The sequence below is a fragment of the Oreochromis aureus genome, linkage group 3, assembly GCF_013358895.1.
Source record: "Oreochromis aureus strain Israel breed Guangdong linkage group 3, ZZ_aureus, whole genome shotgun sequence".
Classification (NCBI taxonomy): domain Eukaryota; kingdom Metazoa; phylum Chordata; class Actinopteri; order Cichliformes; family Cichlidae; genus Oreochromis; species Oreochromis aureus.
The window spans coordinates 55,503,310-55,524,807 of record NC_052944.1 but is presented as its reverse complement, the minus strand read 5'-3'; the positions used below and the strand labels follow the sequence as shown (position 1 = coordinate 55,524,807).

Below are 21,498 nucleotides of genomic sequence, written 5' to 3'. Positions count from 1 at the left end.
AACTATCTTTGTTCAATTGGTCACATGACTGCATCACATGACTAAAATGCCTCATCGTTTCCGAAAGTCTGTGTTTTCGAGTGTCAACACTGTGACGGGACAGCTCTGTTTTGAAATGTATGCATTTTCGAGAGCGTTTTCAAAAGGCTGCATTTTTCCTTGAGGAAACCGGCGTCTCAGTGTGGACGGGAGGCCAAAACGGAGAGAAAATGATGCGTCTTCAAATGAAAACGCATCAGTGTGGACATAGCCTAAGTGCTTTATATTGTGGCAAGCTCAGACAAGGAGGAGACAGAGTTTTCGTTCGGTCTTGCTTCCCCGCCATCTTAGCCAGGGAGCACAGCCATTTATTTATATCTGCCAGAAGAACACTGCCGCTAGCTAACTGCTCAGCGCGGCAAGAGCACAGCAACAACAACAAAACAAAAGGCGCTCTCTCACCCGGGAAAACACACAGTCGCCGAGAGAGCGCCTCACCTGTCACCATGGCAACATGACAACGAAACATAACTGTAAAAACAGAACCCCAAACAGCCCTGACCCGCTACAATATTTAGCGTGCACACTGACTCACATGGATGCTTTGGAGAACAACCTCAAGTTAATATCTTGCCCAAGGATGTTTGGCATGCAGATTGGAGCAGACTAGGATTGAACCATAAACCTTCCAGCAGGTGACCTGCTCTACCTGACCTACAGACACCCAGAAAAGAAGATACAATTACCTTGAAGAATCTGCTGTGACAAGTTGCATAAACACATATGCAGAGCTTCCTGCTGTGTTGAATACTTGTGATTAAGAGAGCAACTGACAGAAAATTAAAAAAAAAAAAATAAAAAAAAAAATCTTGTATTATTTAGGAAATATTATCTGTGGTTGCTAAGGACTAATAACATCTAAATTGTTACTACTTCCGCAGTATTATTATTGTAATTTTTCTTTTACTAAACATTAGTAAAAGAAAAATTACAATAATTCTACCATTCTACTACTATTAATCTCACTTCTGTTACTGCTAGTACAACAGTTTTGGTAATCACTAATCCAACTAACCTCGATAAACTACGATGCTAAATTTGTTTATTTATTACCACAAGCAAATGCTTAGTTTTATATAAACCTTAAAAACAAAGGCTGGTTTTGCTCAGTGAATTGGCCTAATGTGCCCAGATCAGACAATTGATCTGTACAAATTACATTTGAATGGGTCAATAGATGGACTATATACCTGAAAGGCGAGAGAAACAGAACACCAACAGTGCCGCTTATCATGGCATACAAAACATAACATAACATCTAACAAAATTGCAAAGTCATACAGAGTGTTATATGGTCAAAGTCTCGTTGAGCAACTAGTTGTTTTTGTCACTTCCACAGACATTATCTCACTTGTGTGATTAGGCAAGATGAATCACTTATTCCCCAAAACCATGGGTCAGAGTCAGGTTCTTCCTGAGACAGTTCCTTAACACAGCAATGTGTTTAAGGAACTGTTGAAAGGGAGTATGCACTTGGAGCAAATCAACTACTGTACTTTCAAACATGATTTTACGTTTTACTTTTGTGCTTACACTGTTTGTAAAGACAGAGAAAAGGAAGAAAAATTGAATAAATCTAACTATATGTATAACAATTTCTTACCCGTTTAGGAGCATAAATGTCAGATCACTTGAAATTAACAAGCCTCTTAATGTGCTTTTATTCATATAGAAACATTTACTCATTTAACTGACATAAAAAAAACAGCCAAGCATGAACCAGTTCACAGTGACTAAATGGCTAAGTGTCATTTTCATTTAAAGAAAAAAGGGAAACTTGGCATCAAGTCAGCAATCATCCATCTGGTCAACAGTCATTTCATGGTACAGGAACTGTGCCATAAATGAAAAGAAGGAAAAACATAAACTTTCATTGTTTTGTGATCATTTGTAAATGTTTTATAAGGTTCTCTCACAAACAACCAAATCATTTTATAATTTGTTTATCTATTAGAGTCCATTTAAATGCTTTGTTACTTAAACTTTTAAATGATACAATGAACCATTAAAAGCTTTCTAAATAACATTTTGTGCAACCTCATTGAGAAATTATTAATTCATTATTCATAATCTGACACTGATATAAACTAATACCTTAGTAGTAATTAATACTGTGTAGCTATAATTGGATGTTACCAGTGGCAGCATCACCTCTCACAGACTCTTCCACCTGGTCTCTTCTCCCATTATGGATCACAGTGACGTCTGCAACCATCATAGTCCATAGAATCTCCTGCCTGATCTCACCTCTCAACCTGTCCATCACCATTGGAAACAATAATTAGTCGTCCCTTATATAATCCCATCCCCACCTTGAACCCATCTGTAACTCCTACAGCACAGCTCACCACTGTCACTGCCATTGTCATATGTCCAGCCCCAGGCTCAGCTAGTTTCCTTTCACTCCTGACTTGCTCATGCAATCACAGAGTGCTTGTCTTGGGACACTATCATATGATTTCTTTAGACACACAAAGGAAGATTGCAACAACTTCTACCCTTCTCTATACTTCTCCATCAACACTCTCAAGGAAAACATTGTATTGACAGGGTCTTTCTTAGCATGGAGAGATGCTGATTGTCACCTCTGTTCTTAACCTCTTAATGTAGTATTTGGATTATGATGATTGTGCTCTTGTCAGATTACAACCATATTTAAATCAAATAGAGATTGATGTTGAAGAATGTGGATTGTCATGTGAGAATGACCTGATGAGAAATCTAATTCAAGTGAAAGTAAAATGAGTGAACCATGAAGTGAAGTGCGGAATTAAAAACATGTCATTTTAAAGTACAACATAGAAAAGAAGAACATGTATCAATGTGGTTTTAAAGTTTAGAGTTAAAGTTTGTTTTCAATCATATATGCAAAAAACATCAGAGGATGATAACGTGAAGCTGGACATCGAGTAATTGTAAGTTCACAATATGAATTGGATGTCCAGACAGGGGGAGGCAAAGGGAAAATGGGTATAAAAGACGGTGCCAATGAACATTCAGGGTTACTTGCTCTAGTTTTTGCAAGTAGCAGAAAACACATCTGAAGATGCCGCCCAGGGAGTCCATAGTTAGACATTATAGCAGTAACACCAGAGGAGCAGCCTTTGCCCCAAACCTTTCCATCGGCTCATTTTTGACATGTTAGAAAATTAATTCAGAAAAAAATGGATATTCATGTTTTCCTGCTGCATCGGTGGGAAGTGATGCACATTCCTCTTTTGAAACTCTCCCCCCCCCAGATATTCGAACAAAATCAGCATTAAGTCAGAGTCGGGTAATTAGATTAGAATAATTAGAGTGGTCTTATCACATTTGGACACAAAAAAAGTAACCAGAACTGAACAATGCTATGATTTCTCTGTTTCTTGTTTAATGCTAAGTACCTTCAGGGAAAACTGCTGTCTAGATGGTAAACACAGTGGAACATTAAAATGAGAACAGGTGGATGCTTCATTTAACAAACTGCAGAGAATTACAAAAAAAAAGAGGAACAAGACTTATTGGAAATTTTTAAAAATGCTAATTAATGTTAATACTTCTGTGTGCTTAATTGATCTTTAATTTGTTAATTGATAAGCTTGAAATAATAACAAACTGTTGTTTATAAAAATATTTCAAGGTTTTGTTTTTGTTTTTCTTTGTTGTACTACAAGCACTGTTATCAGTATCACATCCACAATGGTGATCCAAGAAACAGATAACCTCACATGTGCACGTTACAAGTCAGAATTGCTGCTGTTGGTTTCAAACAAACATTTTCAGTGCTATAAATCACACACTTTAACAGCTTGGTTCCAATGATTAAAAAACACACACTTTTTAATTTCTCCGTGGGTTTAAATAAAGTATTTTTCATTTAAATTGAAAGTATTACATAGTGTTAGCTCTGCCTTGAAATGTCATTACAAAGTTATGTAACTGCAAAGAAAACACTAGAGAGTAGTGCTACTAGTACTACAGGTTGCACAGTTCTGACTTTTTCTTTAAAAGAAGGGATTCAATGAGCCCCTTTTCAAGATTTCTGGACAGAATTGGACAGACATGGACTGAAATTATCATAAAACATAACGCTAAATACGATAATTTTGTTAAGAATTGTAAAAAATGCCTGACATGATTTCAGACAACAGATAACAAAAATGCAACATAAACCAGTATTTACTGTTTTGGAAACCGGGTGAATAATATTTAACAACATTTAGAACTGTAAATAAAAACCTTTTAGAAACAGCTTCTTATTTGTGACATTTGTCAAATAAAATACCCCATCACAAAATGGATATATATTGCTTCAGTAAAACTGTTTAGCCTACAGTACATATTTGACATTTCAGAACTCATTTCGATGTTGATTTCTAGCCGACTCCTCGTGTGCAGCATTGTTGATGTTTTTAGCTGCTCTAATAGCTGATTTCATAGATGTCTCAATCCAAGCATGAGGGAAAGCTGTGTGCTCCCCAGCAAAGTGGACCCTGCCTTCACTTCTGAAGAGCTCCTTTGCGTACTCTATGTGTTGGTATGGCGTGAAGAAAGCAAAGCCACCCAAGCTGTATGGATCAATGCCCCACCTTTTCACCACCACCCCAATGCAGAGGTCCCACACCTGCTCACCATGAATCTTAGCTAAATCTTTTAATGCTAGCTCTTTAAGGTCTTCATCGGTTGCACCTTGTAAAAACTGGGCGTCATCAGCCCAGGTGTAGGAAGCCAAGAGCACACCGATTGTTTGATTTCTTGGGAAAGTGTGGCTGGGGTAGTAGATGTAACGAGAAGGCCGGTCTGTGATACTCTTTCCTCCTTGGATGCCATCGTCCACCCAGAACTTCCTCTTGAAGGTGAGAATGATTTTAGTGGAGCTTTCATAGTGGACAGCCCTCAATGCCTCCATTTTCTGGATGGAGAGAGGTGGTTTGAAATCCAGGAAGAGGGCAGCTTTGGCTGTGGTTGTTACTAAGACGGCATCACCAGTAATGTATGTCAAAGCTGACTCGCCCTTTCTTCTATATGACACGGTTACACCCTCATTTGACTGGCTGATGAATTTGACTTTGGAGTTGAAGAGAATGGGGGCATCAATGAAAGAGAGAAACGCTTTGGGGAGGAGATCTGTCCCACCAGTTATTTCATCATACCTTAAAAAACAAACAAACAAAAGAAAACTTTGTGAATGTCATACAGCCTGAGCCTTTGTACAGAATCAGTGCAAAGACCTTAGGACTATGCAGTGGTGATATAAACAGTTGAATTTAAGAGGAGATTAGTTAGTAGTCAGCATTTAGGAATAGAGGAACATTTCTCTACTGTGTAAGTAAATTATATTTACCATCACATTTCTCTGTTTTTACTTACTTTGATGTTACCCTATCATGTTCAATTTTACAGTTGTAGTATTTTGTGGTGGGTTTTTTATCACAGGGACATGGTTATAACCTCATATTTGTTTCCAGCTTGTTTGTTTTTAGTTTCAAATGTTATATATACAGCAAACTGGGTGCTTCCTTTGTGATTGAATTTTATAACATTAAACTAAGTGAGTAGCTGATATGAGTATAATTTTCAACAGGAATTGTGAGAGATTCCCTAAGAATTTGCTTATAAGTAAATCCAATCGAGGAAATCCAACTAGAACATTGTACTGGGTCAGGATTGTGAACAAAACAAGAACAAAAATAAGATTTGTTCATTCTTTCTTTGCATTGTTCATGACTACCATCACTTCCTTGTTACGTCTAATAATCCTACGTTGTGTTGTCGCTGACATCATTCTCCACGTAGAGCATCTCAGTCAGAGCCAGATGCATCATGCTCTGTTCATTCAGTAACTCTGCAATCATAACCACTGCCTCTGGACTTAAACCACCTTCCTCTTTCAGGTACTCCTATAAAAAAAAAGAAGGTGGTACATGGTCTTTTAGTAAATTTATTTTTTTATGTTATCCAATAACGACCTAATATCATAACAGGCACGATTTCAGAAGATGATTCTGCACTTTACCTTCACTGAATAATGATCATATTTCTTAAATGCAGCTTTGCATCCATGGGCATTAATTTCATCTCTCACCTTGAAAGAAAAGATACATACACAAGTTATTTCCAGTGGTCCTTTATGCAAAGTCAGAGCACAGCTCATTTAGTATTGCAATTTTATTGACAACAGATGTCTGCATTGCATTCAGTCCATATTTATAACACATCATCCAATAGAGTCGTTACAGGAATGGAGTCTGTTCCAGTTGAGTCTTGGTAAAACACCTGGTACACCATTAGGAGCCTACAACACCTTTTGTCAAATATTTAAGACCTACAAACATGAAGACAAAGCATTGCCCATTTGAATCTTAAAAAACTCAACAGCTCACATGCTAAGATTTGCATTTAATTGGTCTTTGAAAAGTGTCGTTATGGTACATTTTCTTTGGCTTCTTGTGCATTTTAACCTTTAAGTAACTTAAAAAAAATCTTTTGAGCTTTTTTTGCCTTTACTTGTTAGTGTGAAGTGACAAGAAATTGTTAACTTTACTTTTCAGTAACAGTGGGATAACCATGTGGAGTATGTGTCTGCATGGATAACTCAACACTTGCATTTACGGCATAGGGTCCACGGAGTGCATAAATGCATTAAATTAATATTTTATAGGACAACTGCTAAATCTGTTGTATTTTTAATAGACAGCTCTGCTATGGTATCACTCTGTATAAAAAGTGCCATGAATTCCTCCTACATCTTTACATACCTTCTGCAAAGCCTGCCACAACAGTTGGTCAGCTGATTTCCCCCTCTCCCTCTCTGGCAGTGTATAATTCAGGATGTCGGGGTTTGCTGTCACTGCGTATGTCCTCGTCCTGTTCCGTTCATTAACCAAGTAAAAAGTGTTGGAGTCATACATGATGAATGGATTCAGCTTGAGCCCCATTTCTTTGATGTACCAGCGGACGATGCTGTTAAAGAATTAGGTCATTCGCTTGTTAATTTTTATAATGCAGTACAAAAACTGGTCCTTTGAGAGCAAAACTTGACAATGTTTGACCTATTTTTACTCACTTGTGGTTATTTGGTATCCTCATTGCACCCAAATCAGCATACCAGCCATTTTCTTCATCCCTGTAGGTCTCCACCCTTCCTCCCACACGAGGACTAGCTTCTATGATGGTTACCTTAATCCAACGGTTCAAGAGTAAAAGCAATAAACAAAAATATTGTGGGAAATGTATATTTTTGCTGTTCTATCTTGGAACATCTAGAAACATACAATATTGTTATAAATCCAGAGAATTAGACATACGTAATGATCCAGGAGTGTTGTACATAAGCCATTTGGACTTTATTTATAACCAGTGTAAATGAAAGCTTAAAAAAACATGAGAAAGGTTGACAGGTAATTGTGTTTGTTCTTGTCTCTGATCACTCTCGAATCACATTCTGATCTCAGAAGAATCTTAAAAATGCCTCATCCATGCCATTTCACTACGGTGCACCTTTTGGTTTTTACAGAAACATGAAGTCCAAAGACGTTTGTATCAAATTCAGACATGAAATTACTTCTACTAAGGCCCAAAACACAACTTATGTGATTGATAAAGTTTGTATGGTTGTTAGCAGGCTCTTAAAAAATATATTTAAAGAGAATATTTACAAGAACTTTTTAACAGAGCCTTTCGGACCACTGCAAGAGCGGACAAAATTTAAAATGTTTGAAATAGGAGATATCAGAATTCATTGTCTCAAGAAAATATCACAAACTAACTCCTTATCCTTCTGGATCCAGAATCTCATAGTGTGAAGTGGACTATTCTTGTATTTTTAAAAATCATCTATGTTTTGGGGTTGGAGATTATTTTCATATAAAAGAAAATTGCATTGACTGGATACAATAATTAGGCATGAATAAAAAAAAATGTGTTAAATGTTTTTGTCTTTTTAAAAGTAAGGGAAGATTTTACATTTTAAACACTTTTAAATATAAAAATGATATCACTGGAACAGATGTATTCTACTTTTAATTAAAACATTGTCTTGCAACATTTTTTAACCTGCAGATGGCAGTGCTTCACTGGATGGAAAACAAACAACATAACTAGCATACACATATCAAATGTTGCATGTACCTTGTGTCCTGCACCTTCCAATAGCTTGGCAGCCGTCAGCCCAGCTATCCCAGCCCCAACAATAATAACATGATGAGACTTCTTGATCTGGGGAAGGCCAGTCTTCACTGTGTCCATGAGCCGATAATTATCGTCATCCTCCAGACATTTAGCCAGCTCTTCATTCATGCTGGCAACAGCAGCAGTGGGATACAAAGCCAACAGCACCACACTGATGGCAACTGAATGGACTAAAGATAAAAAGAGAAAACTTTAAAACTTTTATGTTCTGAATAACATATAACATACATATTATACGTATTATATTACATTACATATTACATAATCCATATAAGTTCATTTAAGTTTGTGGAGTTACAATTTCAGTTACTAATAACTTTGAGCCATAATGTATGATGAATGTGCAAAAAACTAATTGAAACAAAAAAGTATTTCTGTTTCCTAATTCCCAAATTGCATAGAATGATATTCTTGTATGAAACGGTGTGAATAGGTGAATGAGGTAAATCCAGTAAAAAGCTTTAAGTACTCGGGTAGAGTAGAAAAGCACTATATAAGACTATATATGACTTCCTGGGATTATAGAATGTCAACACCAAGTGTTTCAGGACACCAAGTGGTATCCACATTTTAATGATGATCACAAACTCAACAAAGAACAGCAAACTATGCAAGAAGAGCTCTGGAGCTCAGAATCATTACACATTAAAAAAAAAACCCAAAAAAACAAACATTACAGGAGTTTTTACATTTTCAAGACCAAAATTAAAGATTGCACCAGAATTACTCACAAAATTTCCACTTGGCGAATTGTGGCTTCATCTCACTTTGCTCAATGGTTTTCCTTATGTCTCTGGCAGCAAGTACAGAACAAGACGAAAAACAGAATTAGAATGAGAAATAGAAACTGGGATCTCCATACAGTACCTTTATCTTTCATCTTCATATTTGTGAATTTCAAAAAGAGGAAGCATTTATATCCAAAAATTTTACCACAGCAGCTGTAGTTTTACTTTCACTTCTGCCAGTGCTTTGTAATACTGCTGATTTTTTTTATTCTGTTATCAGAGAAAATTCATTAGACTATTTACAAAGAAACTTTGTGTTCTCTTTTCTTTCTAAGGACAGGAGAACACAACTATCCGTGTCCTATATGATATCCATCAACATAAACCCGCATGCATGCTCAAATCCTGAAAGAACAGATAGGAGTGCAGCAGATAACTTGGAAAAATTCCTCAAATACTTTCACTTTTCTAACTGCTTTATTGTTTTGTATCTATCTATACAAACTGATGCATTTGGTGCTGCATTTATCTAATCTATAAACATTTTGTTTTACTTTGTAATAAAAAAAAGTCTAGAAAGTCATTTGTAATCATCTTTTAAAAAGCATAAAAAATATGAAAAACCTACACACATATAATACAAGTATTATTTTTACCAAGCAGACATAAAACTATATTACCGTTTAAAAGAACTTGCTAATCCGATGTAACTCGTGTCTCCTCCTTGCCGTTCACTTCAGTTCATTCCTGTTTATACTACTCACCTGACTGCCCCATCCTACAGGACAGGCTTGCCCCGCCTCTTTTGAAAATGAGGCTTCAGTTTTGGTTTCAGTTTTTCCCTGTCTCATGCGGTCAGATGATATACAACCACTGTTTGGGTCCTATGATGAGAAAAATGTAACTTCCTTTAAATCTTTTATCATTCTGTCATTTGCTAAACAAACGTCTTTCCAGAAGTCACATGTTTTCAGTGGCACCACATGCAGGACGTATATCTTTGAGCAGGTTTGATTATTACAAAGAAAAGAATGAGACTTTAGACATTAACTTTGTGTAACATTGCCACTTTATTGTGTGAAAATGCTACATCACAAAAAGTCTTTGATACATATACAATTTTTAATAATATATCTCTATCACCACTAATTTACCAAGGCCTTTTATATTAAAAGTGAGTAGTACAGCACAAAAAAAGAGATCAATTAACAAAAGGATAAAAAGCTGTAAACTCTGAAACAATAATATTTAGTATTGTCACTTAGCTAATTCGATTGGCTTGTAATAAGTAGATAAGTGGTTTAAGGATCCTTCTTTTGAAGATTGTCAAAGACTAAATATGTCAGACCCTAGAGTTCATCTCTTTTTCGACATTTAGCTGACTCCGATTTCAGCAGCACAGCTCTGTTAATGTTTTTTGCTGCCCTTATTGCAGATTTCATGGACGTCTCAATCCAAGCATGAGGGAAGGCTGTGTGTTCACCAGCAAAGTGGACCCTGCCTTCACTTTCAAAGAGCTCCTTAGCATACTCTAAGTGTTGGTAGGGTGTGAACAGAGCGAAGGCACCAAGGCTGTAAGGATCCATGCTCCACTTTTTCACCACCACCCCAGTGCAGAAATCCCAGACCTGCTCACCGTGAATCTTTGCCAAATCGCTCAGAGCCAGCTCTTTGAGGGCTTCATCACTTGCACCTAGGAAGAGTAGTGAATCATCACCCCAGGTGTAGGATGCCAGGAGGACACCAATGGTCTTATTTTTTTGGAAACTGTGGCCGGGATAGTAGATAAAACGAGTAGGCCCGTCTGTGATGCTCTTTCCTCCTCGGATACCATCGTTCTCCCAGAACTTGTTGTTAAAAGTGAGGAGGATTTTAGTGGAGCTGTCATAATGGACAGCCCTCAGTGCCTCCATCTTTTTGGGGGACAGAGGCGGGATAAAATCCATAAAAAGAGCTGCTTTTGTTGTGGTTGTTACTAGGACAACATCAGCCTGAAGATCAGTAAGAGAGGACTGTTGTCCGGTTTGGTATGATACAATGACTCCTTTGTGTGAGCGACTGATACGCTTGACTCTAGAGTTCAGGAGAATAGGGATATCAAGGACAGTAAGAAAAGCTTTGGGGAGAAGATCAGACCCACCAATCACTTCAAAGTACCTATAAAAAAGAGACATAAAAATAACATTTTATTATTATTGCAGTTAATATCTGTAGAAAATTATTTACATGTACAGTTTCTACAATTCCATTTTTAGGTTCTAATGAACTGTTCAGAGCAGGCAGAAGCAAACACTTCATTGCGTGTGTGTAGGTGTTGGATCACGTTAAATGTTTGCATCTCTTCTGCAGCATGTTCTAACAAGTTCAGTCATCACAATGCTATAGTGTCGTGCTTTGTGATGATAAGTGCTCTATACCTTGCGGCAAAGGTAAGGCCCTCACGATAAACATAGTGAAGTGCTTACATAAAAAGAGCAGGATATGTCAAAACAAGTCGTTCCAAATGACTGTTAAACTGCTCTGTGTTTTCTGGATGTTACCATTGTTTATTGATTTGCTTGCTTGCACTGAAAACTCATAGATACTTTTTTATATTTGACATAAAGACATGAACAATTGCAGTTGCTGTTTGCAGACACATAACATATATTTTATATTTGAAGCCTTTGCTGCTACGTTAAATGGCTCGAATGATTAAAAAGCACATTTAAGCTATTATATATCATTAAATTAGTTTTTGCTTGGATTAATCATGTGTGCATGTGTCTCTTTTTGTGACCAAATGGTAGAGAAGCACTCTTAATTTTGTTGTAAGCTCTACTTGGGTGATAATAAAGACATTTTAATTATATTTTTACACATAAATGTAAACATGAAGAAGGTTTGAGGAGTTGTCAGGGCTTACTTGGTGCTGTCACTGATGTCAGTTTGGTCATAGATCATCTCACTAAGTGCAGTGTACATAAGACTCTGTTCGTTGAGCAGTTCTCCAATCATTCTCATTGCTTCGGGGCTCAGATCTCCTTCTTCTTTCAGGTATTCCTATTAGCAACAAACAATTACATTTTGTGAACTCAGGATGTACATTAATATCATCTGATTAAATGTTTTTGCTAGTTATACTTGCAAAGATTAGTGTCCAAACACTGACACACATTTGTGCTGTAACAATTACAACCACCTCTTTCAGTTTTGTGATTCATGGTTAAAAAGTAAAATGATGTAAGTATTTTTTTATTAAAATAAATATTTACTAATGTGTTTTTACTAGTTTATGTTATCCATATACCCTTATTTGTAATAAAATGTGGCAATCATTTCAATGATTAACATTTAGAAATGCCAATGCAAGTACTCTGATTCCTCAGAATGTATCCTCATGATTCATTTAGTCAACCAGGACTGTTCTCATTTTACAATTCATTATCTCATTATGATTTATACCTTCACGGAATAATGGTCATATTTTTTCAGTGCAGCCCAGCAGCCATGAGCCTCCACCTCATCCTTTACCTACCAAAAAAGGAGAAAGAACAGTTGCTTATATGGAAAAAGTCCAGAACCTTACTTATTGCACTGATTCCTTTTACAATGAAATCAATTTTAATTTCTTGCTTTGACATTTCAGAATATCTTCTGTCAAAACATTTGTCATGTTACGTAGTGTTAAGTAGAAAATGTTTAAATGCATTTGAGTGTGCTTAATTTAGTTTAACCGCTTTAATGATTTGAACAGTTTAAAATTCAAGGAAACATACATGTTCATGTATCACTAACCACTCTAAGATTCCCTTTTTTTGTGCTAGTGGTCAGTGACGAGTTATGTGGTCAATAATGATCTTTGTAAAAATGGAACCAAAGGTTTCCATTTTTGCAAAGGTTGCAAATTAAATAACTGGAGGAATTAGCTACTGCATGTTTCTCCATCCAACTCTTTTATGCCAGAGAGGTTTGACTCTCTTCCTTTTTTCTCACCTTCTGTAAAGCTTGTTGAAGGAGTTCATCTGCTGACTTCCCTTTTTCACTTGGCCACACATTGTACCCAAGTACATCGGGATTTGCTTGTGCTGCAAATGTTCTTTTCCGCTTTCCATTAACATGGTAAAAGGTGTTAGGGTTATCCATGATGAATTCATTCAATTTGACCCCTAGGTCGTCAGCAAACCATTGCACAATTCTGTAGGAAGACAAGGTCAGTGGCAGTAGAGTTAGATATATACGATCCCCGATGTTAAAGATAAGGAAAACACATGTTTGAGAGGTTTTCCTTTTGATTTAATGCAAGCCTTCAGTGGACTTAATCTGTAAAGTTAAAACTTACCGGTGAAAACTTGGGATCCTCATGGCCCCCAGTTCAGCATACCACCCATCTTTTTCATTTCTGTAGGTTTCAACCCGTCCACCAATGCGGCCACTTGCTTCTACAACAGTTACCTTGACAACCACATGAATTAGAATTAGAAACACCATAGTGCCACTAGAATAATGACTGTTATGCAAATTATCCATAATAACAGATGGACTTTAAGATGGACTCTTATGATTGTTATGCATATTTTTTATCGGTTAAGTAAATGTTTACACATTTCGTAACAGATGAAAGTTCCTGGTTGATTCTGTTTATAAGATTGGGCAAACCTGCAGTCAGCTGAGACTGAAGAAGTCACTTGGATGGGTGACGAAATGTTTCTCCCACTAAGCGCTACGTCCAGATGAACAGAATCAACTTTTAGGGAACTATTGTTAATGTTTTTGCTACTTGTTATGTGCCATTGCTTCTATTATATTAATCATACTGATAATACAGTCGTCTTTGTAGCCACTATTCTAACTACACATGTTAATGTTTGTTTTATTACTTGCCATTTATTCTTTATTGATCTACTTTATTTTTTAAGTTTTACTACAAGTACCAAGTTTTATGCAACACTTAAAAACAAAGGCTGCTTTTGCTCCTCCTGAGTAGAACACTAGCAACTAATGAACTATTACTTTATCCAAAAAATTAGAAAAGTGATGGAGAATTGAAGTGCCCAATGTTATATGAAGGCTTTGACACTGACAGTTGTGGTGAGCCATGGATGGGTGTTGTGGGCATTGTTTTTGATGAGAAACTTTGCTGTGAATCTCATGGAAATAGTACAGAAAAAAGAAAATGGGGAAGTAAAGAATCATGATACCAAAATTCCCATAAAGGTAACTGTGTTTTTAAAGTGTAAACTTATGGCATTCTAAAATGTTTTTAAAATGTTATAATTTTACACTGTTAGAAAAACATAACTTGCACTTTTTTTGTTTTCTTACAGGTTGTAAATCTTCAGAAATATCTTTGATTTGACAGTTAACATTGCATTTAGATTGCCATTACATTAAATGATTCTTATTATTAGGATATATGTGTGATACATATACCTTATGTCCTGCATCTTGCAGTAACTTGGCAGCTGTCAGCCCAGCCATTCCAGCTCCAACAATAACAACATGATGAGATGTATTTATGTGTGGAAGACCAGTCTTTGCTGTCTGCAGCAGTTCATTATAGTCTTTGTCCTCCAGACAATCAGCCAGATGTTCCTTCAGCCGGGCAGCTGCTGTGTGACTGTGGTACACAGTGAACAGCAACACAGTGACAGCACCTGGAAACACAGTGAAAGGTAAAATATTTCTTTCCTTCTTTCAATACAAGAGGAAAGCAATTTTTTAAGCAACAGACAAAATTGCTAAATCCTATTGACTCAAAGTCTAGTTGAGTAACTATTTGATTGCATCACAGACATTGTCTCATTATGTCAGTAGGCTAGAGTAACCATTTTTTGCCCCAAAAGAATGGGTAAGGTTCCTCCTGTCACAGTGTCACATGTGTTTCACGGAAAGTCCAGAAAAAGAAACTGACTTCTGCTGAAGTAATAATGGAGTGATTATTGTGAATGAAACCCATAAAAAATCAGAAGTAGAATACTTTTCAATCATTACCGCAGACAGGAATGTGTTTGAGGAACTGAAGAAAGGGAGTGTGCACTTTCAGCTGATTAAGTATTGTACTTTCAAACATATTTACTTTTACAAGACAGATACCGGGATTCACAACTGCCTAACAAAACAGGTTTCCTGCTGTTCAGCAGCCACAGCCTCAGTCATTTCATTTCAAATGAAATGAAACAATAAAGGGGAAAAAAAATCGTGGGGTTAATTTAGTACTCACATAATTTCCGTTGGACTTTATCCATCTTAGTTATTGTTGCTATGTTCTTACGCTATTTGAAAAGACAGAAGAGGAAGAGAAAAACACACCATGACAGCTTGTAGCATTACTTTCAGTCTTGGAAAGTACTGAGTTCTCTTTCAAATGAAATAAAGCATTCCCCCACCTAATCCCCCACTGTCCCCTGAAACAATGCATAATAGCTTCAATATCTGAATTTGATTTAAGCAAATGTCATCTACCTATCTATGTATTTATCTGTCACAGTCCTCAAGTGCGTTGCAGCAATTTTCCTCCCTCCACTTTGTTTTCTCTCGCTCTTCCTTTTCATCGGTGTGCTTGCTGCGGTGTGTGGGTGTGTCTACCTACCTTACAGGGGCAGGATCCTGCTGGGATATCAGCCCTCTCCTGGATGCACCTGGTCCAGTCAAGCACTTGTGCTCTAACTGCGGAGTGTGCGTCACTTGGTGGAGATGAGAGATTCTGTTCAGGAGAAGCAGAGGACTCTGATTCATGGGACCTCCCTTCCGTTGAATTTCTAAATAATGGACTTTTTAACTGACAACATCAGAAAGATTTTGTAAATAGCACATCTCGCAATTCATCTCTGAATTTGAGTCAGATGACTCATGACTCTATCTATCAAGTAAGTATAATAAATTCTTACCTGTTAGGAGCATAAACATCACATGTGCAGTTGGAGTCACTTAAGGTGAACGAGCATCTTATGTGCTTTCATTCATATGGAAACGTTTACCTATTTGACTGCTGTGAAAAACATCCAGACACGAATCAGTTGGGCTTGACAAACTGGTTAGATCAAGTCATCGAGTCAACAATCATCCATCAGGTCAACGGTCATTTAAAGTCAAAAGAACTGTGCCACAAATGAAGTGAAAGTAAAGCAAACCTATATTTCTTTGATTGTTTAATCCTGGATTTTATTTGCTAACCATATGCTTGTCATTCACTGTGTCACATGTGCTGTGGTTTCCAGATGAAGGTGTGACAAGTATATTTTTATTGCTGCACCATTTTGTAATTTCCAGTGGAATTTTCAAAGGGAATTTTCTTTTATGGTGAGATTTGAAGGCAGACTTACAAAATAAAGATTATTGAAAAGATATCACCCAAATAAACTAAAAAAACTAGAAAATGCTCCACAAAAAAGGGCATTAGGTTGCAATAAAAATTAGAGGATGCATAAAACAGAGGACCATCTAAACTTTATTACCATACGAAAAAGGAATTTGGTTAATGCAGGACACATTACCTACTTACTATACTTATAAACAAGACTAAATAGCGGGCGTGTTTTACCTGAACTTTGATATAAAGCTTATAAGAAAGCATCCAGTGGAACAACAAATCAACCCCTAAAATTAGTAATAAAGAAAACCTGGCCATCATCCAAAACTGGAGTTTTGGATGATGGCCAAAACTAGTTGCAAACCATAGTTGTTTCATTCAGACAGTGTGCTTATTGAAATTTATGTCCTGAACTCCGCTCCATTCCTAAATCATGCACCAGCACCAAAATGTATTTTAGCTGATGGAGGACATGTTTTTTTTTTAATCTCAAACAAAAGTTACCCTCCACAGTGTGGTGGTGTAAGCACTTTTATGTTCTTACATCGTACATGTACCAAATACAAACCAGATGATCTTACTTTTCGAAACTACTAACTGTGACAACAGGGCTTTCTGAGCTGTGTCAGCTCTTGAACACACACAGTATGTATCTTGACCTTTGAGTCAGTCCTGGCCCTCTAAAAGCTCAATCAGGAGATATATTAGCAGTCACACTTTGCAGGTATTGCACAGGGAACAAAGATTAGAAGTGTCACATCTCATTATTAAATCATCAAGTGAGTACATAATGCAGATGAACTGTTATGATCAGTAGGAGAGTGATTTAATGGAAAAACAACTAGGCAAAAGTCACTAATGACTTATAATAACATATACTGTGGTAACTTGGGATGGTGACATGCCACTGAGATGCAATTTCCTATACCAGGGTGCAATTTTGTTCTGCTTATCCAATTCAGGGTCAACTTATCCAGTTGTCATAGGGCAAAAAGCAGAGGGTAGTCCATACAGGCTGTCATCTGGCTGTAGAGCAAACACTCAATGAAGAATTGTTAATTAACATAACTTTATGCGTGGAGAAAGACTGCAGAGGGAGGTCATGCAGACATGGGAAAAACATGCAAAAGCCACACAAAAAGACCCAGCCAGGATTTGAACCCAGGACCCAAGTGCTACACACCATGAGAATTCTTGAATGATAAAAAATACTCCGAATAAGACTATTAATTTAAAGTAATTAAAACCCCAAACTTACGTTTAGGTCTTAAAAACTGCTGAGAAACTAAAAACTCCTTCTGTTGAGATTTTGAGGGTTTCGATATCTTACTCATGTGAAAACGAAAAACTATGAAACTATCATTTTGGGTTGGGTGTGTGGTTGGTGTGGATGGTTAAGGATCACAGGATCTTCCATAAAACCATTTTTTCACTTCCATTTTCAGTATCATTGAAATAGTTATGTATTGATGTACATTTTTCTTCTGACAGGTTTCATTAGTGATCAAGCTAGGATTTTTATTTTTCACTCTCTTCCAAAAACAAAAAACAATCAAAACTACAGTATGCAAGTTTTTGATACAATAAATAAAGACACACCTTTATACACAGGTAATCATGAAGCCATTGTTATACACTACACAACTATATAAATGACAGATCAGTCAAAATCACTGATTTGCAGTGAATTAATATATGAATTCATATAATATATATTAATATATTTTCTTTAGGTATTGAGTTGTCCTTTATATTTAGGCATGTCATGTGCAGATGCCTTATGAGAACCTGCTTCTGTCTTTGCTGAAACCCACAGAACAAAACCCACCGTGAGATTTTCATGTCTTACGTCTGAGAAACAGGATGTAAAACAATCACATGCTGACAGGACACCTTCATCTGTAAGGGCACATCTGAAAAAAAAAATCATGATCTAAGCAGTTGGTGCAAGTAGGACTTGTTTTTTTTTTTTGCCATCTACCCTTTTTGTGCAGACCAAATGACGCACAGTGCTACACCCCGTTAATCTACAACATTGAAAGCACAGACAAGTTCAGTGAGTTACTTAGATACCTTGAATAACATCATAACGTTATATAACGGGATTCATGTGGATGGTACTTTGACACCTACCAATTATGTTAACACTGCAGACTATGCACAAGGCATTGCTAATAGGGAAACAGCCAAGCAAACAAGAGGTTTCTGCCCTACTACAGTGCAAAACAGGTTGATGAAACACAAAGAGCCCCAGGTGTTCACCCACCCTCCAAGCTCTGCAGAAAACCACTGTGGAAAATACTTAATCCACTGAAGCATCAATCTCCAATGTACACAATCCAAACGATCCTCTGCTAACATGTGGCAGACACCATAGAAGTTCCCTGTTCAGGCCCCAGTGGGTGTGACCTGATCATCTTAGTTATAGTTAGGGATGGATCATGTGACCCTGAATCCTTCTTTAGTTATGTTGCAATAGGTGTAGGCTGCAGGGGAACTCCCATGATGCCTTGTGTTTCTTCATCAGTCACCTTTTTCACTCACTATGTGTTAATAGACCTCTCTGCATTGAATCATATCTGTTATTAATCTCTGTCTCTCTTCCACAGCATGTCTTTCAACCTGTTTTCCTTCTCTCACCCCAACTGGTCGCAGCAGATGGCCCCGCCCCTCCCTGAGCCGGGTTCTGCTGGAGGTTTCTTCCTGTTAAAAGGGAGTTTTTCCTTCCAACTGTCGCCAAAGTGCTTGCTCATAGGGGGTCATATCATTGTTGGGTTTTTTTTCTGTATGTATTATTGTCGGGTCTACCTTCCAATATAAAGTGCCACATCTTAATACCTCTACTCATTATCAAGAACAGCACACTAGCAGACACTGTAACATCCTGGAGAAGCCACAAAAAAGACACAATTACTTTCATTTGGAACTCAAGGTTTGGCATCTGTTCTCTGTTTTCTTCCTGTGGGTTGAGGCATATCCTTTGTTTTATTTTACCATCCCTATAAGAAGAAAGGGAAGCTCTTAGAGTGGGTTTATACCTTGCTTTATTGGCTTACTCGATATTTTGTTAAGCAACAGTTTTCTGCATAATTTAATTATGGAAATTCTGGTGAATAAGAGTAGATCTTAAGTTTGTTTAATGTGAGCAACAGCTCTTAAAGCAAAATTAGTTAAAAGACAGATCCCTTGAGGCTTATCTTCACTGTAATGACTAAAGAATACAAGACAACAAGAATAGAATTGAATAGAATAGAATACTCCTTTAATTGTCCCACAGGGGGAAATTTGGTTGTAACAGCAGCCAAAAGACAGACAAAAAAACAAAACACATATACAAACAGAACAGGACATAGAACAGAAACACACACAATTTTTACATATTTACATCATGGGCATTAGTTACCAAAGCAGAGTACTGTACAGTTATTAAAATTAACGTACAGATAAGTGGCAAACTCAGGTTGTAGTGTGCAAACAGAGCAGGATACTGAAAGATGTTTAAATAGTTAAGAATATTTAGAATAATTAGAAAAGTGCAGATTGTCTATTGTACCTGTATATTAAAAAATAGACATGTAACTTCCAATAAGTTAGTTATAAACTGAGAAAAATAATGTGCAACTTATAACAGTAGTAGTTGTTCGGTTGATTAGTGCAAGTTACAGCGCTGATGTAAACATCTATGTTTGTTGGGAGCAGTTCTGATTGTACAGTCTGACAGCTGCAGGGAGGAAGGACCTGCGGAAACGCTCCATCATGTATCTTCAGTGTTGGGGAGTAACGGAATACATGTACCGCCGTTACGTATTCAGAATACAAAATATGAGTAACTGTATTCCGTTACAGTTACCGTTTAAAAAGGTGGTATTCAGAATACAGTTACTTTGGTGAAATAAATGGAATACACGGCGGTACTTCCCTGTTTCATATTGTCGCGGGTCAGGATTGTTTGGGTTTGTTTGACAGCTACATTCTGTTGTTCCAGGCGGCAGCGTTACGGTTGCCATGGTTACAGGGTGACGCTCTCTCTCTGCGTGTTTCCTGGGTGAGAGAGCGCCTTTGTGTTGTTGTTGTTGCGCTAAGCTAAAAGGCAGAATGCTACAGGCATAGCTCTAAAGAATGTAGCCTGATGGGCAGTGTAGTCCGTGCTGCAGGGAGAATGGACTACCATACCCGTTATGTGTCTGTGAGCGAGGGAGGGAGAGAAAGGAAAAGTCCGAGCTGTCACGGAGCAAAAACGGAAGCTGGAAGCATGTAAATATAATAATAACCACAGCAGCCAAGAAGAGAGCCTGAGGAGCCCATTTGTAAGTAAGCTATTAAGACTCAACTGTACACTGTGTTCGTGTTTTCCTCCGGGAAAAATAAGTTCCGTTGGAGCAGCCTTTCAACGCCTCTCTCTGTCCCGCAAGCAAAGTTGACCCAGACAACAAAGTAAAGCTAGTTTTTCGCTACCAGCCCGACACGAACCCGACGTATTAGCCCGAGGTCCCTTTACTACGTTTCGGACCTTCAGTAACAGTAATAAATCACAGCAATAGTACATTCACGTAGTTGTAAACAGCATGATAATATATTAAGTATTCCAAAGTATTCAGAATACGTTACTGTCATTGAGTAACGTAACGGAATACGTTACAGAATACATTTTGGGGCATGTATTCAGTATTCTGTAGTGGAATACATTTTAAAAGTAACCTTCCCAACACTGTGTATCTTGGATGCAGCAGTCTGTCACTGAAGGCAGGGCCGGCCCGTGGCATAGGCCGTATAGGCAAACGCTAAGGGCGCCGTCCATCAGGGGGCGCCACGCCAGTGCCACAAATGTTGGGAAAAAAAAAAAAAAGTTGGTACTATTATTTCTAAATACAAAATATAATCCCACGTTAATTAAAATGCAAAGTAAAGCTTATTTAATAGAAATATTATTTGTTACAACATTACGCCCCCTGCACGGTGCGCCCCTCCTTTTCGTATCATGGTTCCTTTTGGACGTCACCACATCAAAAATCAACACAAGATGTCAAAACGGCCAAAACTGTCAGGTGCCCAGGGAAGAAAAAAAAAAAAGAAAAGAAGAGGAGGAGAAACGAGAAAAAGACAGAGGTAGGTAACGTTAGCCTACATGAAATTATTTGTCTGAATGTGATAGTAACCTAAATTTTTAGCATTAAGCTAATGTTACATGATTCGCTAATTGCTAATCAATAAATAGCTAGTTAACTGTTTTAACGTCAGTTAATATTGTGGAGGGGCTAAATTGTTATGGAA

General features: G+C 37.3%; 2 protein-coding genes across 4 annotated transcripts; both read right to left on the bottom strand.

Annotated features, from left to right (window-relative positions):
- Positions 1–3,389: 3,389 nt before the first annotated feature.
- Positions 3,390–9,684, bottom strand: LOC116311630 (L-amino-acid oxidase-like). The gene is made up of 8 exons (XM_039604934.1): positions 9,617–9,684; positions 8,940–8,999; positions 8,149–8,378; positions 7,085–7,197; positions 6,777–6,981; positions 6,035–6,103; positions 5,782–5,918; positions 3,390–5,171 (listed from the first exon to the last, which is right to left on the bottom strand). The coding sequence occupies exons 2-8, from the start codon at positions 8,968–8,970 to the stop codon at positions 4,370–4,372; spliced, it is 1,587 nt and encodes a 528-aa protein (XP_039460868.1). The 5' UTR covers positions 8,971–8,999; positions 9,617–9,684; the 3' UTR covers positions 3,390–4,369.
- Positions 9,685–9,982: 298 nt separating this feature from the next.
- On the bottom strand, positions 9,983–18,852 carry LOC116311629 (L-amino-acid oxidase-like). 3 transcript variants are annotated; one of them, XM_039604945.1, is made up of 9 exons: positions 15,806–18,852; positions 15,508–15,621; positions 15,139–15,190; positions 14,349–14,572; positions 13,258–13,370; positions 12,912–13,113; positions 12,381–12,449; positions 11,842–11,978; positions 9,983–11,093 (listed from the first exon to the last, which is right to left on the bottom strand). In XM_039604945.1, the coding sequence occupies exons 3-9, from the start codon at positions 15,161–15,163 to the stop codon at positions 10,286–10,288; spliced, it is 1,578 nt and encodes a 525-aa protein (XP_039460879.1). In that variant the 5' UTR covers positions 15,164–15,190; positions 15,508–15,621; positions 15,806–18,852; the 3' UTR covers positions 9,983–10,285. The 3 variants fall into 3 exon arrangements, with proteins under 3 accessions (XP_039460879.1, XP_031584661.2, XP_039460885.1); XM_031728801.2 differs by having other exon boundaries at positions 15,508–18,852; XM_039604951.1 differs by lacking the exons at positions 15,508–15,621; positions 15,806–18,852 and adding an exon at positions 15,381–15,473.
- Between the last annotated feature and the right edge of the window lie 2,646 nt (positions 18,853–21,498).